The 19,423-nt window shown below is 50.7% G+C and overlaps 1 protein-coding gene across 6 annotated transcripts; it reads right to left on the reverse strand.

Annotated features, from left to right (window-relative positions):
• Positions 1 to 4,297: 4,297 nt before the first annotated feature.
• mag (myelin associated glycoprotein) lies at positions 4,298 to 18,778 on the reverse strand. Of its 6 annotated transcripts, XM_037453705.2 has the most exons (12): positions 15,070 to 15,190; positions 10,357 to 10,449; positions 9,430 to 9,505; positions 8,964 to 9,332; positions 8,493 to 8,789; positions 8,118 to 8,375; positions 7,395 to 7,655; positions 6,603 to 6,911; positions 6,181 to 6,280; positions 5,488 to 5,584; positions 5,177 to 5,230; positions 4,298 to 4,886 (listed from the first exon to the last, which is right to left on the reverse strand). In XM_037453705.2, exons 3-12 carry the CDS (start codon positions 9,473 to 9,475, stop codon positions 4,728 to 4,730), a joined length of 1,950 nt encoding a protein of 649 aa, XP_037309602.1. In that variant the 5' UTR covers positions 9,476 to 9,505; positions 10,357 to 10,449; positions 15,070 to 15,190; the 3' UTR covers positions 4,298 to 4,727. The 6 variants fall into 6 exon arrangements, with proteins under 6 accessions (XP_037309602.1, XP_037309604.1, XP_037309605.1 ...); XM_037453707.2 differs by lacking the exon at positions 5,177 to 5,230; XM_037453704.2 differs by lacking the exons at positions 4,298 to 4,886; positions 15,070 to 15,190 and adding an exon at positions 18,711 to 18,778 and having other exon boundaries at positions 4,901 to 5,230.
• Positions 18,779 to 19,423: the final 645 nt, after the last annotated feature.

Below are 19,423 nucleotides of genomic sequence, written 5' to 3' on the forward strand. Positions count from 1 at the left end.
TTCCATCTCGAGCTTAACATCAGCAAACAGCACGACGTCGCCTGTTTAGGAGGAAATCAGCGGACTAGTTACAGACTGGATGTTCAACAAACTGCAGCAGGTGATTCTGGAGGGTGACATTATGGCCTTAACTCACAGTATATTTCCACTGCAAATCACAAAAATACCAATCAATCATTACCTGTTGTCTTATTCAAAACGCCGTGTTAGTCGGCTACGGTTGCAGAGTGGTTACATTTCAGCGGGGAAACCGTTGCGTGAGACCTTTAAGAAGTGATGCAAAGTGGGTTGGAAGATTCGCGTTGGTGGGTCGAGACCATCCTCGCCAAGACGAGAGAGGAACGCCACTCACTCACTCACTCACTCACTCACTGGCATAAAGGTGCGGGGTTTGTAAAATGCGTAATGCCACACTGGGTGAGCTTTGTATAGTCTGAAAGAATACAGGTGCATGGAGTTTGAAATACAGCATGTATCGGGATAACAAAAAGGTGGCATTGGTTGCATTGTGGGTAAATGTGGCATCCAGTTCCCTTGAGAAATCTTTTCTTCCGTGTCCCTACAGAGTCACGTCATTCACCAGACGGGCAATATTAAATGCTGGAAATCCCATTTTTAAGGGTTTCATAGAAAAATGAGCTATTTGTAGCAGTCGAACTTCCAGGTCAACCACAATCCCAGTAAATAAGAAGTTCACTCCCTTTGTGTAAATGCAACTAGTTAGAGGCTGTTACCATTCACTAAACTCATTAAGAGTCAAAACTCTTTGTATGATGAAGTTTACACTTCTCACACTGACCTTTATCCATCATTTAATATACATATCATGCAGGGTATTTACTGTACATACTGGCATTCATTCTATATCAATATACACCTTATTAATATATGTATATATATATATATTATTGACACCATCATTATCAAGTTAGACTATTAGTACGCTCTGCTGTTGATCCCTCGGGATCAGTGATCAGTGTCATGTGACCTTTCAGCGCTACTTCAACACAAACACACGCACTTATACACAAACACACATTGTCAAAAAGAGAAAACACTTTGGCCACTCGCACTCAAATACTTTGTGCTTTCAGGTCTGTGTCTTTTTTTATCTGTATTCTCCAGATGACTCAAATAGATAGAACCCATGCTTTAAAGGAGAAATGGAAAGAAGATAACTGAAGATGGACATTTTGCATTTGCGACAGTGCAGGAAATTTCCCTGCATTTTTGCACCACATCAAATGAAAAAACCTTTCTGATTATTATTATTAAAAGCGATGGTGACATTTTTTATTTATCACAAGCCGCCATAAAGAAAATATTTAAAAAGTTATGTGGCGACAGGATGCCTCGGATGAGTTTCCGTTTTTTCTTGGTGGGATGCAATTAACCAAAAGCAGACAAGCGAGATTTGCTCTTTGCTAAAACACGTGAAAATAAGAAAACAAAAAGCGCAGGTCCTCCTTGCCCTGATGCTTCGACTGGCAGCAGACACAGTGACAGTTGTACGAGACGGATGGAGAGCAAATAGCGAGGCGGATTTTGCTCGCCCACTTCTCTGCTGTTTGATCACTTGGAAGAACGCGTGTCACGGTTTGGGTCTGCTCTGTCTTATTTTGTGGTTTTCATGTCTCTGGTGTTCCTGGGTAACTTCACTTCCTGCCTTGTCCTGTCTTCCCTTGTGATTGTCTGCCGTGCTTGATCGTTTCCACCTGTGTTCAATCACCTGCACCTCCCTTGTGTATTTAAGCCCTGTGAGTTCCTTGTCTGGTGTGGCGTCATTACATGTCAGCGTTCATGTGTCAAGTAAGTCAAGTCAAGTCTGTTTCGTGTTTTCAAGTCTAGGTCCCTGTTTTTGTCTGTTTTGTTTTCTCCTCCTTCCTCCCTTTTTTGGTTGGAGCGATTTTGATTTTGAGTTTTTGACAATTAAAGTCTTTTATTTTTCAACTCTGCGTTTGAGTCCTCCCTCCTTGCCCTCGGACCCTGCGTCGTGACAGAATGACGCCACCACCTAAGGACTCAGCAGGGGTTGACCCAAGAAACCCGTTTTTGGGAACTCGCCTGGCGTTTGGGGACCCACACGGCACGCAGCTGGCTGCCCGGCGCAACGCCAACCCCGGCTCGAAAGAAGGCTCCAGGCAGCGCCCCGGTCACCGCCCTCGCCGCTCTCCAGACCCAAGTTGGGCCTCGCCGATGGAGGCCAGCGTCCAGCCCCCAGTCCTCAGCGCACGCTGGAAACAGGTGCTGGAGCTGGCCGCCCGCCTCCAGGCCAGGTACGACCCCCACGCCCTGGACCTCCGCATTCGGCGGCAGCGACGGCGCCAACCACGCCCGTCTCCGCCCGAACCGGCTCCAAGACCCACGCCCCCAGCTCCAAGACCCACGCCCCCAGCTCCAAGACCCACGCCCCCAGCTCCAAGACCCACGCCCCCAGCTCCAAGACCCACGCCCCCAGCTCCAAGACCCACGCCCCCAGCTCCAAGACCCACGCCCCCAGCTCCAAGACCCACGCCTCCTCCCGTTCCGGCCCCCAGAGCCTCGCCTCCTCCCGTTCCGGCCCCCAGAGCCTCGCCTCCTCCCGTTCCGGCCCCCAGAGCCTCGCCTCCTCCCGTTCCGGCCCCCAGAGCCTCGCCTCCTCCCGTTCCGGCCCCCAGAGCCTCGCCTCCTCCCGTTCCGGCCCCCAGAGCCTCGCCTCCTCCCGTTCCGGCCCCCAGAGCCTCGCCTCCTCCCGTTCCGGCCCCCAGAGCCTCGCCTCCTCCCGTTCCGGCCCCCAGACTCCAGTCTCCGCCCGTTCCGGCCCCCAGACTCCAGTCTCCGCCCGTTCCGGCCCCCAGACTCCAGTCTCCGCCCGTTCCGGCCCCCAGACTCCAGTCTCCGCCCGTTCCGGCCCCCAGACTCCAGTCTCCGCCCGTTCCGGCCCCCAGACTCCAGTCTCCGCCCGTTCCGGCCCCAAGACTCCAGTCTCCAGCCCCGTCCCCACGGCCCCCGACCATGACCCCTCCAGGCCCGTCCCCACGGCCCCCGACCATGACCCCTCCAGCCCCGTCCCCACGGCCCCCGACCATGACCCCTCCAGGCCCGTCCCCACGGCCCCCGACCATGACCCCTCCAGGCCCGTCCCCACGGCCCCCGACCATGACCCCTCCAGCCCCGTCCCCAAGGCCCCCGACCATGACCCCTCCCTCCCCGTCCCCAAGGCCCCCGACCATGACCCCTCCCTCCCACCCTCTTGGGACCGCCTGGAAGTCGGTCCTTGAAGGGGGGGTGGGGTCAGGGGTTGGGTCGGCGCCCCCGGCCACGCCGACGCCGGAGCCGCACAGCTCGGCGCCCCACGCCACGACGACGCCGGAGCCGCACAGCTCGGCGCCCCACGCCACGACGACGCCGGAGCCGCACAGCTCTGCGCCCCACGCCACGAGGACGCCGGAGCCGCACAGCTCTGCGCCCCACGCCACGACGACGCCGGAGCCGCACAGCTCTGCGCCCCACGCCACGACGACGCCGGAGCCGCACAGCTCTGCTCCCCACGCCACGACGAGGCCGGAGCCGCACAGCTCGGCGCCCCACGCCACGACGACGCCGGAGTCGCACAGCTCGGCGCCCCCCGAGACCCTGAGGCCCGGCCGCCGACCCGGCAGACCCCCCGAGACCCTGAGGCCCGGCCGCCGACCCGGCAGACCCCCAGAGACCCTGAGGCCCGGCCGCCGACCCGGCAGACCCCCCGAGACCCTGAGGCCCGGCCGCCGACCCGGCAGACCCCCAGAGCACCCCACGCCCGGCCGCCGCCCCGGCAGGCCGCCGGACCATAGCTGTCGGGTCCCCACCCTCCCGCCCCTTGTCTGATTTTCATGGTTCTGCCCCCCTTTAGGACCGTCTGGAATTCGGTCCTTGAGGGGGGGGTTCTGTCACGGTTTGGGTCTGCTCTGTCTTATTTTGTGGTTTTCATGTCTCTGGTGTTCCTGGGTAACTTCACTTCCTGCCTTGTCCTGTCTTCCCTTGTGATTGTCTGCCGTGCTTGATCGTTTCCACCTGTGTTCAATCACCTGCACCTCCCTTGTGTATTTAAGCCCTGTGAGTTCCTTGTCTGGTGTGGCGTCATTACATGTCAGCGTTCATGTGTCAAGTAAGTCAAGTCAAGTCTGTTTCGTGTTTTCAAGTCTAGGTCCCTGTTTTTGTCTGTTTTGTTTTCTCCTCCTTCCTCCCTTTTTTGGTTGGAGCGATTTTGATTTTGAGTTTTTGACAATTAAAGTCTTTTATTTTTCAACTCTGCGTTTGAGTCCTCCCTCCTTGCCCTCGGACCCTGCGTCGTGACAACGCGTGGAAGGCAACAGAAAGCGCGCTCGCCGGGTTAGCCCCGCGTGTTTTGGAGCCCATGTACTGCAATAGCGGCCAGACATTTTAGTTCTTTGACGTCGTCCCGTGGGTCACGCCCTGAACACCCCCCCCCCCCCCCCCTACCTCCCCAAAAAAAGTACCAGTTTTCCTTGAAAATGATGGTGTGTGAAGGGGCGTCCAATGGAGGAGGGGCAGCAGGTAAGGGGAGTAGTGGCACCAGAGTGCTGCATTAAATGTGACAAATGGGATGGGATGAATCCAGTGGAGGTCGGGGAGGGGGCGGGGGGGTTATCAAAGTGTGCGTGTGGGTGGGGGGGGGGGGGGGCAAAACATGTGCTGGGGCTGCCACTGTATCTCGCGTAGCCGAGGCATCAGGGAAGGATTGCTATTCATTTGGCTTTGATTTCCGAGTAGTTGCTGCCGTCGTCCCCCCTCCCCGAGGCCCCTTCCCTGGGCCGAGCCCCGAGGAACTCCAGAGCGGCGTAGTTCAGCTCTTGCCTCTCCAGTCCTGCCATAGAGCCCACAGGTTGATAATCCCCGTCTTCTCCCTGCGGGACAGAAGCACCGGTCAGCGGCACACACGTCACTGGGCAAGCCGCTCGGACGACGTAGAGGAGAAAAAGGAGTTATTGGTTACTGGTCGGACAACGGGAAGGGAGACTGAGATGTTTCCATGTTAGTCGGGGGGCAGTTTAGGTTTAGCAATGAGGCGGCCATGCGGAAGGCAGATCGGAGGGAAACAAACGGCAGTGTGCAGGACACAGAAGCCGATATGCGAAGGCATGCATCTGTCACTGAGGCTTGTGTCTTTTAATGGGGGTTTGTTGAGGAACCTTACCGTAGTCTCCTCTAGAATGGAGTTAAACTTTGAGCCCAACAGCTCTGTCTTAAGCTGTGTAAGAGTTAGGGGAGAGAAAAAAGACAGAGAAAACGCAGAGAAGCGATGAAAGCAAGAGAAAACAGTGTCTGGAAGGGTCATGGTGGGAGCTACTGGAGTGCTAGTGGGAGAGATCTCCTTCCATCGCCTCATTTTCAGAGGTCCAAGCGGGGTCTCAGAATTTACAAGCTGTTGCATTACACAAAGTCTGAGGAGGGTCACCAACCCATCCTCCGTCATCAATCATGATCATTGACATCAGCGTGTCTCACCACTTTCTTCCTCAGATTTTGTTTGTCCTTCTTGACTGCGCTGTAGTACAAAGCTGGGTTCTCCAGGACCACTTCCTGCCTAGGGTTGCCATTCTCTCTGGGGGGGGGAGGGGAGGGGGGGGGGGGGGGGAGTCACATGATCAGACTCGGCCCTCGACTGCCACTACTGCAGGGCGACACGCCAAGCCTGAGCATCCATTGTAAAGCTACAAGCTCTCCGATGGTGATGCTGGAGGCCAAATGTGGTTGTGAGTGAACGTGGTTAATTTATGGGTTTAGTCGCCGAGCTCACACCCACTTCCAGGTGTTGGTTGGTCAGAGAAAGCGTGCGAATTTACGGGTCCAAATATGCCTCAAGGCAAAAATGAAAAAAAAAAAAAAAAAAACTTGGTTAAGAGGGCCACCTGGGTCAAGGATACAGAAGCAGTGTCAGGGCAGGGAATCTGGCCTGCAAAATATAAGGTTAGTCCAGCCTTCACAAGGCAGCCAATGTGGATCTTCAAGGATTCCAATAGGAAACTTGTCTGGGCAAAGAAATGAGCTGAATGGCTCTCACGTCCACATCAATCCTACATTCACTCGTTTACAATGGGCTTTAGAATGGATGACTAGGCTTAAGTGTTTCCTTGGATTTCTCAAAATATTTAGTGAGGTAAAGGACTACTTTGACATTAGTTGGTCGTCCGTACTCACTTTTTGTTGTTGTGGCCGACGTATCGCACTGCTGCGATGATGAAGGCTATGACCGCCACCCCTCCAATGGTGCCGACTATAACCGCCATCATGTACTTTTCTGAAAAACAACAAGGTGACGGAATTCACTTTCACTGCACAATTCAATGAACCAAAAATACAGGAACATGTTCAGCGGGTTTGAGACCAACCCCCCCAGGAGCAAACAATAGCGCACATTGAAAAGGGATCAATACACATTGAATTAATTTAGAGGAATAGCATTCATCAGCCTTTGGCTAAGGACGAAGCTTGTTAAAGTCATTCATTTACTGTTGGTTTAGACCTTCTGAATATTCCCAATGCCATTAGTGAAGAAGGGGCACTGGAAAGAAAGCAAGAACCAAACCGCACTTGACGGATGAGTTTTGGTCTGGACTCACTCTCCTGCTGCAGCTCCAGCGGCACGCTGCGCCTCCCGTACGCGTTGGCGATGCTGCAGTGGACGTTGACGGCGGGTCCCCCGTTGTCGACGCGCTCGCCTTTCTCCCGCAGCTTGATCATGCCCGTGGAGGTGTGGCCGTCCGTGTGCGTGTAGAAGTTGTACCGGCCGTCCGTTTCGTTGATGGTGACGTTCAGGTCGGGCAGGTAGAACTCGATGGTGGGCTCGGGGTTTCCCATGGCCACGCACACGCACTGGACGCCCTCCCTGACCACGGTGCACTTTGACTCCTCCAGAAGCACCGGGGAGTCTGTGAAACCAGGCGGCAGGGATGAGAGCTACGACAACACCCACGAGGATGAAGACATGCAATGCGAATGAAACGTATGCTTCAGCTGGGGTCGGCCTGATGACTAGGACCTGGGGACCTGACCCCCCATGGTGAACCAGGAACCCCCCTTTGATCTAAGGAGCTGATGGTTGACTATCAGACTGAGCAGTAAAGGAACTACACACCTACACCGCTGAGGAATTTCTACTCCAGCTCTCCTGAGTGTTTTCCTGACCAACACCTGGCAAGACACGGTTAGTTTCTCGTTCCTAAGGGATGTTTACACCAGGCCGTGTGAGAATATGACTGTAGGAGTACAACTGTCGATCACGTGATCCGGATGACTGCCTTTTGTCTCTGTGGAGACGAGTAAAAAGGTACCAGCGCCTCCACCCTCAGGCGATCCTAAACGAGGTCAGCTGGTACTATTATTATAGTTTAAATTTTTTTTTTAGCACTCACACTCAACGGTGATGTTGAAGGAGCTGCTGGCTCTCCCGTGCTCGTTCTCGGCCAGGCAGCGGTACTGGCCGTCGCCCTGCGGCGTGATCTCCACCACCTGCAGCACCGACAGCTCGTCGGCGGTGATGGTGCCGACCAGCTCGCCGTCCTTGAGCCAGGTGAGCGTTGGGGCGGGGCTCCCCTGGGTGCTGCAGTGCAGAGCCAGCGAGGAGCCCTCCTGCACCGTCATGGAGTCGTTCACCACCGGCTCGCGGGGAGGGTCTGCAACGACAACAAAAAAGTAGTGTGTGAGTTTTTTTCTTTTTCAAATTCAAATTTGGGAATTTCTCTTGTGTAACATACTGCTAACGCAACATTTTGTAATAAATGACTTTTTTTTGGCTTTTTTTATCCTGGCCATGATGTGGATGTGATGTTCTCTACTTTGGTGTAAAAAATATATGAGCGTTTTAATGAATTCAATGCATTAAAGCAGAAAAACTATTAAAAATTACACGAGTTTACCCAATAAATCCACCTTTGTATCACTCCAACGTAACATTGAAAGCCGACATATAGTCAGTATTTGGTACTCAAAACGTTTTCACTGGACAACGTTTTTTTTTTTAAACAGAAGATTAAATCTAGTTGCACCACCCAAACTCATAAAATATAATTTCCTTATTCTGTGCTGATAGCATTCAGTCCGTAGGCTGCACTCTGTGCGTTGGAAGTGAGACTCACACTTGACAGCCAGGTACAGGGAAGTGTTCATGACCCCGTAGCCGTTGTCCCCGATGCAGGTGTAGAGGCCCTCCTGCGCGGGCGTCACGTCGTCCAGGGAGAGGGAGACGTTGGGCGCCTTGTCCCACAGCAGCTCCTGCTCCCCGAACATCCAGGCGATCCTGGAGGGAGGGTTACTGTCCACCTCGCAGTGCAGCGTCACAGAGCTGCCCTCCATCACCTCCGAGGACACGTTCACCCACACCGAGCGTGGAGCGTCTGGGGCGGAAGGGCAGTGAGTTAGTGCATCACCGGTTCTCTGTGCTAAGCCATGTCATGGGCTTGTATGATGTAAAAAAAACTAAAAAGAATCTCTCAACAACGGGATGGACCTACACTTGATGTCGAGAGAGATGAGCCTCTCGTAGACCAGCGTGGTGTTGGGGTAGAAGACCCTGCAGCCCAGGAGCTGCCCGTTGTGCATGGGCCTGGGGGTGAAGGAGAGGGTGTTGGAGAGGACCGCCGTGTTGCTCTCCTCCAGGTAGTCGGAGCTGAACTCCGGGTCGGGCAGGTAGTCGGTGTACATCCACTGGATCTCTGGGGTCAGGTCGGGGCAGTTGTCTGGAGCGTAGCACGTCAGCTCCAGACTCTCGTCGCTGACGATCTCCTCCGGGACGTCGATGGTGGGTTGATCTGAGGGACAGGAAAGAACTTGATTTCTCGGAGGAGCTGTGTTAGGAAAGCAACGTTTTAACTTCCCACAGAAGCAGAAAACTAAAGATATTTATACACATGATTCAGGAACCCTCATTGTTACAACGTTGTCTCTCCGGCTTAACGCAGGTTCCCCTCCGGTCAGTGCCTCACCCAGGACTTTGAGCTCAGAGTAGTCCGGGTACGTGTACATGTTGGCTCCACCGAGGTCAGCGCGGAAGTAGTATCTGCCCGAGTGCTCGGAGCCGATGTTGTTGATGAGCAGGGTGCAGTTCCTCTGCAGCAGGTCGCCCAGCAGCTTGGTGCGGCCCTTGTAGCTCTCGTGCACCACGTCGGTGCGCGTCTTGAAGACGACGGGGGGGAAGAGCTGAGGGTACGGCTGGCCGAAGTACCAGATGCCGTGGGTGCCGCGGTACGGCCTGATGCCGGACGGGTACATGAAGGTGCACGGGATGACCACGCAGGAGTTCGTCATGGCCGAGATGTCCCGAGGAACCCAGACGTTCCACTGGCAGCTGCCATCTGCGAGGGGACCGCGGGACAAGTGTGAGGTCGCTGCGTGCACGGAGGCAGGTGGGAATTAGAGATGTGGATTTCTTTTTATTTCTTTTTTTTTTACCGTTGATGATTAACAGCAGCGGTAAGAGAAGCTCCAAACACCACATGGTCTCTGCTCAGCGTTGGACCATAGACTTCTGGAACACAAAAGGTCCTGTCAGTCACAGCGCATCATCATCAAGAGAGAGAGAGAAAAAGGGAGAGAGAGAAGAGGGAAATGTGTTGTTTACAGCATTGGTGCTGCTGCGTGACTCATCCACCTCTAAGAATAAGACAAATACTCAAGATGTTCCATGCTACTATATATACACCAAGAAGCTTTCAGAATGATCCTTTTTTAAAGGACATTTGAAAACTGTGAAGAAAAACATGGCAGTTTGGAATGTGGTTTTAAGAGGTTTGCTCAGCTTCTTTGTTACTGAACCGTAACCAACCAAAAATTTTGCAATTTGATCCACTTTTACTTCATTAAAATCGACAGAACAAGAACATTATAAAGAGATTTCTTGTATCTTTTCAATTTAGTATTACAAACTCAACGACACATTGTGGAAATAAATATTGGATATTTAAATAAAAGAATTACCTAATTAACATAAAAGATATCTGTTCCATTACAAAACATGTGTAAGTTTTTTAGGTATACTGCAGTATCCTCAGCTGCTTGTGTTGAGTTACTTTGTGAATTAAAATGTTAGTCCATTTGCTCTTTCAGCGGGAGTGTATGTAACTTAACTATTCACATGTTTACACAGACCTCTAACTCCAGCTCTTCAAATTTTATTTCAGCTATAGTTTATAGTACTTTAGATAAATGAGCCAAAAAAACCTCTTCTCTGAATGTGCAAGAAAATCTAAATCCTGGTTTTGCCCACAGGATTGTCCACACTGGGCAAAGACTTTTTTTTACACGCTTACCTTTTAAATAAAAGGAACTTAGCTGGAATAAATGTTTTAAATTTGTAGAAGGACGTTTTTTTTTTTTTACCTTGAAATGCTGATGATGAAAACAGACAGCAGCTCTGCAGGACTCCACTAGAGGGCGCTCACTCACACCCAGACAGCTCCACGGGCCTCTCCTCTGCAAGGACCAGCAAAGAAACAAGAAAGAAAAGTGACATCGGCGTCATAATCATCACCGCTCTATGACATCACTCACAGCCCCCCCACCCCCACACGGAGCTGTGGTAAGTGACACCTGCCTCGCCCCCACTGGATGGAGTCAGTCCTCCCGGTCCGGCACACGTCAGCTCGTCCCATGAATGACACCCACTGTGCCGACCCAGCTGTCATAGATCACCGGGACTGACTCCAGGGGTCGGGAGGGGGTGATGATATATCATTTTTAAAACAATTGGCCCTGTATTTATTTAAAAATTGCCCCAGCAGAGGCACATAAATCATTCAGGGAAAAAATATGATGATAATAATAATGAACAATCTTTATCTACAATGCACTTTTTCAAAGACCATGTTCGGAAGCGCACTCACAAAGGCAGCAAAATAACGCATTCATAAATCATCAGCTTAGCAATCAGACAATCAATGAATGTTTTTTTGTATTAAATGAGAAGAAAAATTGGATAGAAGAGTATTGGAATCTAAAGGTACAGTGTAGTAAATAAGCAGGAATGGAAAATAATATTTTAAGAGAGACTGGCCCTGCCCCAGTAGCTCCTCTCAGGCCTCTGGACCAGACAAAAGACCGTCAAAGTATGTAGAGCATGCAAAGGCTTTTAATGGCGTGGGGAGAATTTTGAATTTAAATGTTTAATCTATTCCGAAACATGCCGGGCACCAGTGCAGAGTGATCGCCTCCTGGCACAATGGGATCTGTACAGTCTGGATTCCAACAACAGATATTTGGTTGAGGCCGGTAAAGAGGACCTTCTCCCGTCTCTCTGTTAAAGCCCTAAAACATAACAATGCTTATTGAGTCCCAAACTTTAAACTATCATAAAAATAATGATGTGGTCCCTCTGACTCACACGTATACTCACTCATGATGATGACTTTACACACGTCATCGCTCTCTCCAACAGGAATGATTCTCTAGATGCTCTGTCAATAAATGCATTTACCGGGATGACTGTTGCTTGGGCGGTGACTGCGGAACAACTAGACGCAGAAGTAGAAGCCGATAATTCTGCCTCGCGCTGCGGCAGCCGGTGTGTGCAGATGGCGGGTCGAAGTGGATTGTGTACGAGAGCTTCTCGATTAACACATCCCAACTTCCCCCGGAGAATCCAGAGCCAATATTAGTCTCGTCGGTTGGAGGGGAGTGAAAAAACCCTGTTGTTTTATGATGGATTTGTCCTGCTGCTCACCGTGCCCACCGCACAGCCACTGATGCATAGATGTTTGAATGTTTTTACTGGGATTTCTTCTGGAAAACTGCCGCTCTTCTTTTAGTTTCCAATAATAATATTTAGCAATCATGTCTGAGTTGACACAGTGAAATCCTGCATCTCCAAAGTAACACAATTCATTTGTAATCCCCTCTTTGACCGTACAGATCAAATGTCCCCTCTTATCTTAGCTCAGTTTGGGTCTCCACCACCTCCTGAGGGCTCAAATAGGGAGACGACTGACTGTACGTTCAAATCGCCACTTCGAGACGTCTCGCTGCAGCGACACAACTGTTCCGCCGTAACTTCTCCCCTAAGTGGCTCCACCACCCGCACGGCGCCAAAAGGCCACGAAAAAGCCCCCCCACCCCCCCCCAACAACAACAACGGCCTCATTGACGGGACACAGCACAGCATACGTGCGCACACAAACCACAGGCCTCAGCACCAGGCTGCTCCTCGACTTCTTGCCCCCCCCCCCTCCTCCCCCGTGTCTGTCCCCCCCCCGAGTCGCTCGTCTTTGCTCAGAATCCTCCACGTCAGACTCTCTGGGGAAAGGGTGGGGGGGGGGGTAGAAGGGAGACAAGGGAAAGGGAGAGGGGGGGGGGGGGGTCTGCGTGAGCTCGGGTCCGTGTCGTGGGAAGCTCTGAATATGCGTTCGGGCATTTCTGGAGCCGAACTTTGGCCCACTCTGCATTCCTCGCCCTTGGTTCCACCGCTTCGTCGCTTTGCTGTTGGCTTTAGTTAAAGCGGGGAAAAGTGACGCCTCAATGTCACTTTGAGGGAAACGTGGTTATGCGGATCACAGATCTACGTCGGTTTGCAATTGGACGTCAGCGTCTTAAAGATTTGAAGCGCATTTGAATTCTAGCGAAGGCCTCGGGGGCCTCGTTGATCTTTCCAGCCGCATTGAGATGTAACATTTCCCCTGCTGAGGAATGTCAGTGGGCAGGGAGCACAAGCACGGATTCACTCCGGGTTCACGTACAAGAGTGACAAAGGCAACTTTTCTGTGCGACTGCCATTGTTACACGTCAGGGTGAGTCACTGCGTCCCAAAGCCCCTTTCAGGCCCGCGGCCCGATGACGGCATGGGGGGGGCGACCTCGAGGGAATCCCTCCGTCCACAGGAGCCGAAGAGGAGAGCGCTGCCACGACGCTCGGGAGCCTCCATCAAACAAAAACACACTGCCCCCCCCCCCCCACACATACACATACACACACACACACACACACACACACACACGCGCATGCAGCGTGAGCCGAGCCAGCGCTCTGCCCAGCGTGGGGCATGCAGATATGTGACCTTCCTCCTCATCCCCGTATGTGCTGAGCGGGGTGGGAGGGGGGGCTCAGGCTGCTCTATTGTCCCTCTGGGACTGTGGGCATTGTGCGCGCATGAAGCGTGTGAGCGAGTGAGGGTTCCAGACGCACGCACACTTGGCGCCACGTTCTGGTCTCCGGCGATGAGAAAGAAGCCAAGCGGTCCAAACAGTTTCGGCCTTCTCCCCCAGTGTCTAAAGAGCAGGGAACACGGAGGCCGCCCGAAAAGTCGGCCCCCGCTCAATCGACACCTTTTATGAGGCATCTTCCATTTTATTGAGACGCCTCACGCCGACCAAAGGGCTCGCACAAACAACCGCCTGTGCCAAGAAGAACATTTTCATTGTGAATGTCGTCCGTGGCCCGTGTACAGGAGTTGTGCTTGGGCTGTTGGACAGCGAGCGGGGGTGAGGGAGGGGGTACTGGGGGGGGTAGAATGGAAACCTTGTACGCAGAACACTGCCCATTGTGTGAAAGTGGAGGAATTTTTTTTCTCTCCGGAACAGGCCCGCTCACAGCTTGCGTTCTGCTGTTTGCTTGTGACGCGCGTTGGTCCGGCACAAGCTAAACCCCCCCCCCCCCTCACACTAAAATACTCAGAGGAGCAGATGGTCTTAAAACATGACCGCTCCCCCCTCCCACACGCGCCGCTCAACACTCACGCACTCTCCCTTCGAACACAAACGCGGAGAGACGGGCCAGCGCTCAGTCACACGGCGTGTTCCTGAAGGCACCGCCGCGCAGGGCGCCGGCCGGAGGGGGGGAGAGCCACACTTCAGGTCATCATCAGATGCAATAAAACCGTCGCCTCTCGCAGTAGATGATGCAGTGAAAGGAGGAGGCCGGGCGTCATGAACCACCTGGAAGGTGACCTTTGGTGGTATTTATTGGCCGGTGCGTGTGGCTCAGAGTCTACATGCGTTTGTTTGTTTCCCCTTTAATTGGCCGCTCATATCAGAATGCCTTTTTTTTTTCTCCGCCCTGGCATTCCCGGCCCGGCGGGGCAGATGGTGAGCCACAGGCCTCCGCCCTCGGGAGAGCGCCCGCCCTTCCGCTCCGAACAACACAGAGCCGTCACCTGTTCGGCCTCCCATCTCGACTCAGGGCGGAACCACAAGAAACAACCTCCCAAATCTGACCCAAAGCAGGGAGAAGCTCTATGAATATTAGTTTATGTGAAACACATGGGTTGGCCTAAAGCTTTAATTAAAAGGACAACATTGTCGCCAGTGGCATGAGGATGCAGTCTGTCCTGGATGGGTTGGGCTTTTGGTCTTATTAAAAATTCAACAATTAAGCCATAATCAACAATTAAAATGACTCTGCTCCACCGTTACTCCGATTTTCATTAAAAAAACACTTTCCCTTTCTGAATCTGCATCACCATTTGTTTTCTCTGTGAACCTCCTCTCTGCAAAATGGGGTGAAAAGTACCTTGAACAACCTTTCATAATAAAGCTGTTGAATCACCAGTTGTGGTTGGATGCGTCACCAGAGGCTCTTCCACCCAGCTTCACATGGGTGGTTGTGCTAAGACGCTACGCTAATCACGGCAACGCCGGACCAGTAAGGATTGGCTTTAGGCGCACAGACACGCACACGCACACGCACACACACACACACACACACACACACACACACAGAGAGAGAGGAAACACACTTTCACCATCATCATCACAAAACACATTTTGTTATGCACACGTTCATTAAAACACGCAAACACACACACACACACACACACACTCACACAAACACTTATTCATTACCTGTGACTCATCCAACTCCGCATCTTTTCACTCTTTCATCAGCTCGTCTATGAAGAGTCACACAAACGAGCCAACACTTCCCCTGACGGTCGCCATTTGACCCTCAACAACAAAAATGAACAAAAAGTACAGAGATAGACGACGACGAATGGAAGTAATCGCTCATTATTTCCAACGCTTGTCCGCCCCCACCTCCCCCTCCCTCGTTGTTTTTGCTTCCCTCGCGTTCCAAAAGCTCCCGAAAGCCTCATGCAGCGCTGCTCACCTGTGTAGGTGAGTGTGGGCGACCTACGACCTCCAGCAGCTCCAGCAGCCTTCCCTCTGACTCTCACACGCAAAGCGTCACGCCAGCCCTCTCGCCACTCTCTGTACCAAGCCCCAACGGTGGGGAGTCAACCCGCCACCAACACCTCCCCCTCCTCCTCCTCCACCACCATCATCATCATCATCACCATCACCATCACCCCTCCCGTTTGAAAACCAGTCCTTCAGTATAGCGGCATTGTTCTGATGCTTCGCCCCAAGCTCGGCCATTCATAAATATATAGGAGGGGGGGGGCACAAAGGGCCACACTGTTACGCCCGCCCCAGCAGATAAGGGAGAGGCTTTGAGCTCTGAGGCCCCATCTACCCCCCCCCCCCCCCCCCCACGGACAGTCGCTGTACGCTGGATGCAACTGAGCATATTTGGTCATTTCAGACGTATGGACACATTTTTTTTCCCGGGGTTATTGTGACCAAAGACAGGAAGTGAGTTTCAGAGGCGGTTGCGGATGACGGGGGCCATTATGAGGGAAAGTAATAAGGACGCCATTCAGTCTAATCTGTTACTCCTAAAAACACTTAAGAGTCGAGGGAATCTGAAGATCCCTCACATTGAACGCGACATGGCGGTTCAAAATAGACCATGTGCTTTCCCACCTGCCCCCCTCCAATCCCCCCCCCCCAGTGGGGGGGCCCACACCCCGGCTGAGGGACGGGATGCTGCGACGAATCCATAACTGTGTTTTAATAAGCTCCTAAACAGAGATAAACAGCTAATAAAACGTGTATTATAGTATTAAACTATTATCATTACATTGAAAAATAATAATAATGATAATAAAATAATTCTTTGATGCACTGATATCTCACCATTACGGGTAGTTTCAGGCACCTTAACAGCAAAGGTAGGTGAGTTCTGCCCGGAGACTAATTTAAAGATGCTATCTTCACCCCATTGTGGGAGCGAACCGTTCTACTCCTAAGCCCATACGTGGCATTAACAGTGTTCACACAGATGCATGGTGCTGTGACCGTGTCATGAAACCTCCCCCCCCCACCCCTTACCGTACCCCCCCGACACAGTGGCCATTGTCTCCCCGAGGCCTTCTGGGACGGAGCAGCTCAGCTGGAGCCTGACACCGCACAACACTGGGAAGTCCATGCGCACAGATAATTGTCTTTTAATCCAAACAATCCCCTTTTCTCCGGCCTCTTGTTGGACTTTTCTGTCTAGGTTCGGAGCTCTTGTGGCTCCATGCGAGGGACGACGGGTCCCCATCTGGGAAGGAGTTGCACGATAATATTGATAATGAGAACTCGTTGAAACGAGTGTTGGACTCCCCAGGAGGCCACGCCCTGCTTTTACCTTCTTTACACGGTCCCACCTGCTGGTTCCATTTGTTTGAGGCTTTTTTCATTTCTTATGGTTACAAGTTTTTAGGTCTCTTTTTGAAAATAAGTTTTTATCAAGGCCTTTTTTTTTCGTTCTCTTTGTTATTTTTTATTTTAGTTATTTGAAACACTTTGTACCAAGTGCTTTATCTATAAAGTAGTAAACCATTAAATCCTTTAAAAACAATATGCGTCTTTTTCTCAAACATTAATGAACTCAGTGATCAAGTCAGATTAAATGTGTTGATAAAACTATTTCACTTAAATAAGCAATAAATACCGCTTTGACCTTTGAGTTCTGAACAGATCATCAACTCATCATCTGCACCCTGTTACTATTTTTTAAGTTTTTCCAAATGCAACTTGATCGGATTCTCAAAATATGTGAAGTCCTGAGGGATTGTTTTGAAAGTTAAAGGGGAACTGCAGATTGCAATTTTGACAAGTTGAGTCATCAGATATGTGACTCAAGTCTGAGTCCAGGTCATGTGACTCAGAAGCAGATCTCAGCATAAAACAGGTGGTCTCACATTCAAAGTGGAACTGCGATCAGCGCTGGTGCAGCTGGATTAAAATTAAAACATTATTCTAGGAGGTCAGCATAAGGAGCTTCTTACTTTTACATTCAAACGCGCTAAAATAAACAACAACCTTCAAATTGCATAATCTGAATACCGTCGAGACGATCACAGCACATCATCAGGTGGGTCCAGACATTGCGAGCTGTTGCTAATGTTTCCTCACACGAGGCGACACCAAATGCATCGGGTTAAGAAGATTAAAAAGTGATGTAGGAGACGACCAGTAAAAGCTGTGTGTGGCAATAAGGGCAGCAGAGTGGGGGTGGCGGGGGGGGGGGATGCTATGCTTTTAAAACCCCAATTAAATGAAATAGGACCAAAATGCACTGTTAAGCAATGCATTATTTCTTTCCGGATGACATTGATAAGCTGCTCTCTATTCCAAACATATATATGTGTGTGTGTGTGTGTGTGTGTGTAGAGTAAAACACACAGTCTGCACGGAGTAAACACACACATGCTTTCACGGTACGATGTAGACATGGAGGCAAGTGGAAGGGGGGGGGGGTCGCTTGGATTGCGCTGGACAGAGACTGGTGACAGAACCACACACTGACAATGGGTCCGTTGTCCCTCTGTCCACTCCACTGGGCAGCACTGGGGAGACCTGCCTTCTGTCCTTCTTACGGCTCCACTGGACGAGCCTTTCGGACTTTGTCCATTCATGCGTTGCACCAAGTCGCCTCTGAAGAAGCAGCGAAGAGCTCGACGTGTTGAACAAGCAAACACTCAAAGTTGGGGTTGCCATGGGAGAAATAGATGGACAACAAATGACGAGCAGCCGGCTTTGAACGCTGCTTTGGTTTGCAATGGAACATAAAAGGTCCCCAATTTAAATGTCACACTCAATATTCGTTATAACGTCTAACGTCAGGCTTTCAAAATGCATCACTAAACAACATTAAACCTACTTTCCTTTCTGAAATAAATGGACATTGTGTTTGCTTTTCAGATTAATGGCAACGAGGGATTATTGACCACAGATTTGATATCGTCACCACGCTGCTGTTTTATTCCCAAAGGTGCAACTAATCCCAAATGTGTCCTACTTGTTCCCATATTGCGCGCCAACTGCCATTTGGGAGGTGGGAGAGTGGTGGAGAGAGAGGGGGGGGGGGGGGGTACTCAAACCCTATGCCTTTTTTTTTTTGCCTTTCTCTCCGTTATAGAAATTGTTCTGAGCCATTTCTGTAAGACTCGTCTCCAAATGTGTGTCACTGAGAGTCTTAAGTTCTCCGTTTTAACTAAAAAAACAACAACAACAACAACAACAACACAAACATCAGAAGCCAGCAGAGACTGACGTTGGTTCCACTATTACGACGTCAAACAGGATAGTCAGGTGATCATTTGCCATGCTGGTGTTATTCATTTAAATCATGCATACAAGTAGCGTCCCCTCGGTCAGACGGATGCTTACCCAGCAAACAGAACAGATTAGTCCCATTAATTATGTGAAGGAGCCAGAGAGTTAACCCCACACGTGCACCACACAGCTGTGACATATATCTGCCCCTTTAGTGGTAATAAATCAGCATTTATCCTAAATATTTAGACCCCAGAAGAGAAAAGACAGATACATACTTTTGGCTCAGAGTTGAAACAAAACGCACATTTACACATTTGAAAGTAATGGATGATTTTATGATGAAAGCAGCAGAGCTCTTACCTTATCAGCTGATCTGAAGCCAGTGAGGCGCTCAGAGAGGAGTCTCTCTCTCTCTCTCTCTCTCGCTCCAGATTGGGTCTTTGGCATACAGAACCTGTGATTAAACAGGGGGGCACTTGCGGCGGGGGGGGGGGGGGGGGGGGTGGGGAGGGACTTTCAGCTTTTAGATTCACACAATATTACAATCTGGAAAGACGGGGACATCAACATCATCTGGGATCACCTGGAAAAAGACACATGAGGTGACCTGGAAAACATTATAGTCACGGATAATCCTTTAAAAATAAAGTTTGTAAATATGTGAATTGACCTTCTATCTGGTTCTAATTGAAACCAGACACAAATATTACCTAAAATAAAAACGATAATTATGGTGTTAAAAGCAATATAATTCACATAATGGTAGGATGTAACAAGCAAACAGCTCTTAATATTGTTTTTGTAACATCTGGGTGCATAATGGTTCCTGATGGAGCGCTTTGTTTATTATAGTTGGTGCCAGATGATTCATAATAGCCAGAGCTTAATCCATCAGCAATTTCACACATTTATGAAAGTGGTGTTTGTTAAATATACAATTTTAACATTGAAATATTGTAAATGAGGCCGTTTAAAAGTGTGGATCTTTTTTTTATTTTTAACGTCTCATTGTTGAGCCCCAAATTCTGATCACTGTAGGAATTACAGCTTCATGTTTAGTTTTGAAAGCTCCC

This window comes from Pungitius pungitius, chromosome 11 (genome assembly GCF_949316345.1).
Source record: "Pungitius pungitius chromosome 11, fPunPun2.1, whole genome shotgun sequence".
NCBI lineage: Eukaryota > Metazoa > Chordata > Actinopteri > Perciformes > Gasterosteidae > Pungitius > Pungitius pungitius.